Source organism: Opisthocomus hoazin, chromosome 6, assembly GCF_030867145.1.
Source record: "Opisthocomus hoazin isolate bOpiHoa1 chromosome 6, bOpiHoa1.hap1, whole genome shotgun sequence".
NCBI lineage: Eukaryota > Metazoa > Chordata > Aves > Opisthocomiformes > Opisthocomidae > Opisthocomus > Opisthocomus hoazin.
The window spans coordinates 55,098,803-55,107,555 of NC_134419.1; the positions used below are offsets into that span (position 1 = coordinate 55,098,803).

Genomic DNA, 8,753 nt, shown 5'->3' on the forward strand with positions numbered 1-8,753 from the left:
TTATTAAACTGTCTCTATTTTGACTTAAAAGTTTTTCTTGTTTTTTGCCCTTTTGATTCTCTTCCCCCATCCAGCTGTGGGAGAGAGGTAGTGACGGAGTGGGGGCTTAGCTGCTGGCTGGGGTCACCCCACCTCACTGGGTGACCTTAGACAATGCGGTCTGGTCTTGTGCCTTCACTGACAGGAACTAGTCATCCTCCCAAAACACACCTGATAAATACTATGCTAGTGGTATCCTGTGTTGCATCCTGTTGATTTGTTGTTCCTATAGTCCCTCCTTTTATCTTTTTAGGAATATGTTTATCCAGATGCCAGAGACAGACAGTACTTATTATTTTTCCATAAAGGCGCCAAAAAGACACGATTTGATCTAGAGAAATACAATCAACTCAAGGATGCAATTGCTCAGGTAATTTTTCCAGAAACAAGACAAAGAAATTACTGCTTGCTAGTTCTTAGCTGCTATTAATAGATGCACCTCAAATAAGAATGGATGTGTCTTAAGTTTTTAGCTCATTTTCTTGTCACAGCCCCAGTATGATCACTGAATTTGCTTTGACGTGACCAGGAATAGAACTGCTGGATGCGTAAATCAACATGAAACGGTTGCCTGTATCTATCTGTAAGGGCCTTTTAGAAACTGCTGGCAAATCTTGAGTTGCTTCAGGCACTTCATGCCTCAGAGGAGCCTAATTCAAGATTTCCTTTCTTCTCAGCTCCTACACACCAGATGGATTTAGTGAGGAATGAAGACTTGCATCCATTCAGTTCATGTCTTCCTGACATAGCACTTCAGTGCACTGGGTTGCAGTCCTGGAAAATAATGTTCAAAAAATTTAGCTGTGTTATTAGAAGCAATGGGGGCAGATTTCTCATTCTGGAGACAGACCCTTTTGGTACACTGTCCACATTGTGGGATCTGTTTGACAAAGGAGTCGGGTGGAGATCTGTCCTGGTGTTTCTGAGAGCCTTTCAGCAGAAGGATGGCATAAGCAGGAAAAAGCAGAGCTACCACATTCTCGTTCACTGCCTTGTTTATTCCTGGGCTCTGGAGATGACAGTGTAGGATATCCAGGGCAAGATGTGTTCTCCCCCTGCCTTGGAGAAGGAGCTGTGCAAGCAGTAGAGGGAGGTCAGGGCTAGGCTCTCGTGGTTTCGTGAGAAGAACCAGAAAGACCTCTGGGTTTGCTTGTGCTGTACTGAATACAGATAGCATTGGGTGACTGTATTTTCATGCAGCTTTTCTCCTAGAATCAACCATTCCCATTAATCTAGTTTGTTTGGTTTTTTAAAAAAAAAGTCCAGTGAGTTTATGAGGATCAACTCTTCCCTGCCATATTCTTTTTAAGTGGCTGCGTGTAGACAGGTTCAGAAATGTATAAAGCAGATGTCTTTCAGTAAGTGCCAAGAATGTTTTTTCCAAATATAAGCCTGTGACTTTGTTTACTTCTGGGTAGGAAAAACAATGAAATACAGAAAAGCTTTCTATTCTGTAAAGGGGGGTGGGATTGGTGGAGGTGTATTGGGGGCTTGTTTTTTATAATGTCTCTATTTCTTTTAGGCAGAATTGGACCTTAAGAGGCTTCGAGACCCACTGCAGGTTCACCTGCCCATCCAGCAAATTGATGAAAAGGACTGATCAGCAAAGCAGCTCTGAACCCCGGCAAAAAACCTGTTCATAGCTCTTGCCTTTTTAATTAAAGCATTGCAGGTGGAAGCTGGGAGGTGGTGTGCGGGTGGAGGGTTTTTACCTTTAATCAAGACAAAGGACTATAGTGGGGGAAATCTCTTAAATTGAAGATGGGACATTGTGGAATGTTAGTTCTGAAAAGGGCTTGGAAAATAGTCACATTTAAAAACTGTATGAATTGCTATTGTGTACAATACAGGATTGGGGGGGTTCATAAAAAGAATGTAATGCTGGGGTGTAGGGGTGTCTTCTTCCAGCTTTGCAGGGTCTGCCTCTTGATAAGACACCAGCAGCCTGCTTAGCTTTTTAAATTTACCTTTACCTGATTCAAATCTCTTTCTCTCTCAAATAAAAAAGGAAAAAAAAAAAACAACCAAGGAACAAAGAATCCAAGCCACCTGGAGCTATGGCTGGTGATCAGAACATGCGCTCCACCGCCATTAACACGCACACTTCTGATCAGACCTGGTCTCTTTTATAAAGTTACTACAAGACTGCTTTCTACTGGAAAACCGTGAGCTTCCCCTTCCCAGCCCACCCCGTGTGCTCCACTGACTTTCTCCTTTGCTTATTTGTAGCACAGATTGGTTGTAGCCAAGTGAGAGAAGGAACAAGTTTTCTTCTGGACATTTGATAATCGATGTTTTGGATTATTCCATAATAACTATATAAACTGCGTCCCAATGCCCTTGACCTCCTTCTAGAAATCAGTGGCAGCATTGCATGAGAGATTTTTTATATTCAGTCTAAAGGGAGGGAGATTCCCCTCTTCCTACCCCAAATTTGATAGCCACCTGGACTATGAAATTATGAAGGTTTAAAGGATTATGAAACTGTCACAAAATCGTGACTCCTGCTTAAATGAACACTTTTGGAACGTGGAATAATTAAACTTGATATCTGACTGCTTGTGTAATGGGATAAAACGTCTCATGGTCAAAGCATTTTCCTTGCCAAGAGGCTTTTGGAAAGCCTGGGGCTCTTAGAGTGCAGGACAGAACTACTTCAGTTCTCTAGCACTTTCTCCCACTTAAGTAGCTTTCAATGAACTTTGCGCCCACAGGTCAGAATTTCTTAGGAGTGGCTATTGACATCTCTCTTGGCTAAGAGAAACAGAGGAAGGAAAGTCAACCTATTGCCCTCTTTTCTACCCAAGGCTGGCTGATTTCTAAACAGATAAAACATCTCTTCATTCAAAGCAGGTCAGCCTGTTTTAGCATCCTGCTGATAAATACTGTAGAGACAGGATGAAGGTGGGAGAAGGGCACTAAGCTTTACATACAGAAAAGATGGCTGCTTTTTTGATGTTACACTACTACTCCTCACTGTGTCATGGAAAGAGGCTTCTGTTTTTTTGGAGAACCATGTTTTAAAAAAAAAGGGAAAGAGAAAAAACAAATCAGTATTAACTAGATGCCAGGTGCCTTGCAGATGTGGAAACACAGCTGGGATTGCTGCCTCTTCTCACTCAATGGCATGTTGGACCGAATGGGTGCATGTTTCTAGGTTTTTTTCCCCCCTTCCCCTTTTCCTCTGTCTTTCAATTTAATTACATTGTGTGATTATTTTTTTAATCTGTTTTATCCTGTTTGTGTGGTGAGTTTTAAAGGGAAAACAATGAACACGATCTTGTAGCTGAATCCTTGGTGTGTGTTTGGGATGAGGGAGGGAGCATGGAGAAAAGTCCTTTAAAAAAACAAACTGAACACGTGTAAAATCCTGTATCATTTATGAAATATGTATAAAAGAGCAATGTACTTCTGGAACAATAAATAACTATTCAATTTTTGAATCAGCGCTCTTGAATAATGTTATTTTCCCCAGCTGAGAAGAGAATATTGTATATATGGAGCTGTCTCCTGAGTTTCCTCCATTTCTTTTTGTTTAGGTTCTTTCTTCTTGACCTTACATCACTGAGGCTCTAGTGATGCAGATAATAGCTTTCCTGAAGAAGCTTGGATGGAGATCTTGTTGCCATGCCTAGCTGCGTAACACAGGGATTTCGGGAGCAGTTGTGGTGGTGAGGTAGAGGTAGAGATGTTTGGTCTAACAAAGATCTGCCTTTGACCAGCATAGTGGATGTTAAAAAAATCTGGAGACGTGGCAGGTTGCAGGATAAGAACATATATGGGCATGTAATGCCCAGCAACCTAAAATGTAGCAAGTGATGTCACTATATTTCTGTATTGCATTCAAGTGCTTTTTCAGAGGAAAACTGAAGTTTTAAGCTTCTGTTGCTTTCTTTCTGGGCCCTTGAGTGGCTATGGTTTGATTTGTCGTGATGGCGTTTTGTTTGTTCATTAACTTTGGGAATCAGCGGATTGTACTTTGTCTGAACGTCATGGGTTATTAGCATGAGATGTTTGGTTCCAGAAGACTTTTATCATGTCCTCTGACTGTTTAAAAAAAAAAGAATAAAAATCCATACTTGGCGGGTTCTTAAAGCAGCCAGCTCTCCTGTGTTTTTTAAAGCAGAGAGGATGGGCTGAAGCTGTTAGCTGTTGTGAGCTACCTTTAATCACTGTTGAAATTTAGTTCAGCAGTGCTGACAAACTCTCTTCCTCCAGGCGGCGCTTAGTTGTCTGCTGTGTACAGATGAGCTGCTGCCCTCCCTAGACAAATTGCTTGGAACGGTTGCATAAGAACTCATCCATTTTGGCATCCAGAGGAACAGAAGACTTTGATATCTAGCACTACAATACCTATTCTGAAAGCAAGAAAATGCTGTGACAAAATTGTTCCTGCACATGCTTTGATGTTGTTCTAGAGATGATGTAGGAAAAGGAGTAAAATAAGAGTCTACAACTGTACCCTGAAATTTGGGCTGTCCAGTGCGTCTTGTTAGTCTGTACATCTGGAAGATTGCTGTCTCGCTCCTTTGTGCACATGTGGTCTCTGCCAGGGGTGGATGACATGCCTCAAACTGAAACCTCGGTGCTTCTGCTTTTGTTCTGCTTGAATGCTAACACTGAAGAGAAGTGTGATGTTTGTTTACTTTCCTGATATACACTGTTGTATATCAACATCAACAAACTTTCTTGCAGTAGTTATTTCTTGCCTAGGAGCTGGGCAGGTAATGGAGTCAGGTCCCCCTGGGAGCAGTTTAAGAGCAGGGAGTGCTGCCTGAATCTTCACGTAACGCTGCATTCTTAAGACCCTATGAAGGATAAATGGCAGTGTGCGTTGCAGTGTTCAGATGCTTTTTCTACCAATTTTGCTATTCATTTGGTTAACCTCTCTTCCCTCTCTTTCTGTGAGGGAGCTTTCAAATAAACATGTCAAGTTCAAAATTGTCTGGAGAAGTGCATTAGGTTCCCTTTTTGCCATGCGTGCAAGGCTCTACCTTGCAAACCTCTCCAGATGGGAGTGTTCATGGCTGCTATTTCCAGAAGAGCAAAGAAACAACCCTTTTCCCTGTAACCCTTCCTACCTGGCAGGCAGTGGTGATGATCATCTTGCTGCAAGTTCTGACACTTCCACGCTGGCTCTAAGAGGGTTTGCATGATGCTCTGAAGCTGCTGTTGGTTGGCTGTCAGACCTTGGTGCTATGTCTAGTCATGTGAAGCTCCCCAAGTTGCCTTGTCTTTCTGAGCCGATGAAAAAATTTCTTTGATGTCCTCAGTGTTTTTTGTGTGGAGTTGTAAATGTGAACTGCTTTCCTGTGTGCCACATTGTATGACTTTATTTTCACATAGGAAGGAGATTTTTATATCAAGTGTTTTTCTACCTGTCTCTAGAGATTCTAATTATTCCCTTTAAAAAAAATATCAGTTTTATTTCTGTACTAACACTAAAGAGCTGTAAAGTACAGAATACAAATCAAACTTGCAGTGTATCTAAGCCCTGAAGTATGGGAGAAGCTGGTGTTATGCTGTGTCATTGTGGCTCTGTGAACTTGTAAAAGATGTGTCCTACCCCTGTTTCTGCCCCTGAGTAGTTTAGCAACTGTGGGTGTCTGTGCCCTAATTCTTCCACCTAGAAATTGAGGGTAATTGAAAACACACTGGGTTCTGTTGGACCTGTGGAAAAACACTCTCCAAACGCCGAGTTCTGCATCACCAGGCTCCACTAAGGGAAAAGAAATAACTGCTGCGTTTCACTGGGAGTTATGTACTTGTCCGATATTAATGGCGTTTTGGTGTTTTACTTTTTCTTGCATTGAGTTGTCTGATACTTCACCAAACTTGTGTTCAGTCACTGATCTCAACATCCCTTCCCATTGTTACAGTGTCCTGGGACAAGCTGTTTACAGCAGTCAGGCCTATCTCTAAGTCCTTGACATTCGTGCAATCTGTCTCGGCAGCCTGTCAAGGCTTATTGTGAGCATACATCCTCAGATCAGTCGCAGGCAGGGATCCTGTTGTGTGTGTTGGGTTCTCCTCTCTCTCAGCATCAGGAAGTGCTGATTAGCTCATCCGCCTGCTCCTTCTAGGCAGCCTTCAGGCGTTACTCCTGCACCAAGAGCTGTTCTTCACACACCTCCCTTTCATCAAACATGGGTGTGTCTTGAGAGGTGACACTAACAAAGACAAGACCAGCTTCAGCAAACACCAAAGCATATTTATTCATTAGTCCATTACAAACAGTATGAGGCTTTCCAACCTAGCCAATGCTTTGGATTTAAATTTGGAGAATTTAAGTTCTTGTGTAGGGATGGTAAAGCCCTCCAAATCTCTGGGACGCCCAAGAAGTGTGGTTGCCACCTGCAAAATTAGCATCTTTTCTTGCATTAAGAATAGATATATCCAGGTTAGACAGCTACAGGTTTAGAAGATCCCATCTCTTGAGTACCAAATAAAATACTAGCCGTCTGTTCTAATGTTGCCTTCCCCCTTTGTATATTTTAACCCATACTGGTAACTACTCTGAGGAAATACTGACTTGATCCTGATTCTTCTTGCTTCTTGGGAAGTCAGGTTCATTCGTCTTTGGGGTGGGAAGTGGAGGTCAGGAACAACAGCTTTACCTGATCTGCCTAGAGAGTGTAGGCCCTACATCATCTAAAGTTCTCCATTGGAACTGTATCCTCTTTCCCAGAAGGTCTGTTTACAGGAGGTTTTTTTATTTGTTTGTTTTTTCCCATCTTCCCCTCTCAGGAATAATTGCTTCAGCTCCCTGAGGCATAGATTTGCAGTGGTCTACTCCAATATAGGCTACTATTGTTTGAGGGGGAACTGGAGCTATGTATGTCACCTGAAATAGCTTGCAAAGCAAAGAGAAAGTGCTGATAGAAGAGTTGCCTCTGCTGGTGCTTCTTCTGGAAGACTGAGACAGTCTTTCTTTTTCCTGTGGATCCCAGAAAAGTTTAGAGGCAGCGCACTGAATCTTGTCCAGCTTTAGACTGTTTTCTTGAACTAAATGTTATGGTGATTTGGGGTGGTGTCATCTCTGGGAATGCTGGGGCATCTCCTGCTTTAATCCCTTTTGGAGAACATGATACAGCCTGATTGTGACACCTTTGAGGCTCAAGACTGCTATGATGCAGTTATTTCCCTATGTTAATTGTCAGTTGTCAGTCAGTTACATATAACTGTCAAAACATTACTAGTATCAGACCTAATATGCCACCTACAAAAATAAAAGCAGCTCATAATGTAACAGTTTAGAGAAATATACACACCTCTAACACAAATAGAAAATTGAATTCAAGCTTGTCAGTTTTATTTACCCAGGATCTTAAGTATGAATCAACTTCTCAATGAAAATGGCAAATTAAAAACTTCCTGTGGCTTGCTGTATTATTCTTCATTCAATTTTAGTTTCTCTCTGGGAATTCACATAATCACCTTTTGAGGCTTATCTGCCTTGCTGGCTTTGCATAGTGAGTTTGTTCTCCTTTCCTGTTGTTGGAAAAACTTTTCTGGTACTGCACAACTGTCAGCACAATATAACCACAAAGATTTTTTTTTTTGTCGGTAAGAGCAATGACAGTCATTTATAAAGCTTCTTTTGATTTTCTCTAGAGTCATTCACCAATTCACCACTGAAAAAGACTCCTATGCTAGGATGGAGCAGAGCAACACATTGCACTTCACTGCCAAAGCAACACCCAGGCAGAGAGAGGCCACTGAGGACTTCATATAACAAAGAATCCCTACAAAGCGGGCAAATACCCAGCTCCGTGTCTCATGCAGACTGAATATGAAATTAACGTAGCTAATTTTTGCCTACTGGGATTTGAAGCTAGCACGTCAACCCTGACATTATTCCTTACACCAGCCTGCTGCAGGATGCAAAGGAAATGGGGAAATGCCTCCACTTGCTTGATTGTGCAATTACTGTAGGCTTAGCTGTACTCTTTGCTGATGGAGAGCTTTCTGCCTGCAGGTGATTTCATGGAAGAGAACTGTACAATCGTAATGAGGGAGGGACCTGTAGATATGTATTTGTACGTATATGTTATAAACAGTTTTAAATCTATTCCCTATAAGAAGAGCTACAGCTAGTGGGACGAGAGGGAAGATCCCTTTCTGCTTATTCATGTTGTCCTTGGTATCTCTTGCTGCTAATCGTGGTGCTTGGTTTGCTTTAGTAGAGAACAAGTTTCAGTGTGCTACGTCTCATCTATAGCTGGAGCACGTGGTTATGACCTGCAACTCAGCCTAGTTTGAACCAGTAATGCAGAGGTTCTTGATTACTCAGTTTTGTATGGAAGTTAATTCAGTACTGTTGGGTTTCTTGACTGTTGGTTTGGTTTGGGGTTTTGTTTGTTTAAGACAGACATCATAAGACTACTGCAGAAAGATGCCTTTATTTGCTTTGTTTGATAATCTCACTGCACTGGTCAGGTTATGTGATCAGGAGTGGAAAGGGTCTTTGTAACATAGGAATAGCTTATTTCCCTATGGGACAGCAGTCCTTCACTTTGACTGATGTTCCCATTGTAGCTTTGCTCCAAGCACTCGTCTGCAATCTCTGCTCAGAAGGATCGGTTCTCCTTTGGCCGCTATTTCCTGCAGTTAAGGCTCTCTAGCTGGTGTTTTCTGCCTATGGGGAGCCATGAAGTCCTATGACTTGGGGAAGGAGCAGAGATAACAACAAGCACCCATCTGTTCTTCCTTTC

The 8,753-nt window shown here is 42.1% G+C and overlaps 1 protein-coding gene across 2 annotated transcripts in view; it reads left to right on the top strand.

The window, feature by feature from the left end:
- The window catches only part of MCU (mitochondrial calcium uniporter), a 110,402-nt gene extending 106,915 nt beyond the window's left edge, over nucleotides 1-3,487 (top strand). Inside the window, exons 7-8 of one of the 2 annotated variants that reach the window (XM_075423192.1) lie at nucleotides 293-409; nucleotides 1,562-3,487. In XM_075423192.1, the coding sequence (XP_075279307.1) occupies nucleotides 293-409; nucleotides 1,562-1,639 (195 nt within the window). In that variant the 3' untranslated portion in view covers nucleotides 1,640-3,487. The remainder of the gene's footprint in view (nucleotides 1-292; nucleotides 410-1,561) is intronic. The other variant, XM_075423191.1, reaches the window with a different exon arrangement.
- The last annotated feature ends 5,266 nt before the right edge of the window (nucleotides 3,488-8,753 follow it).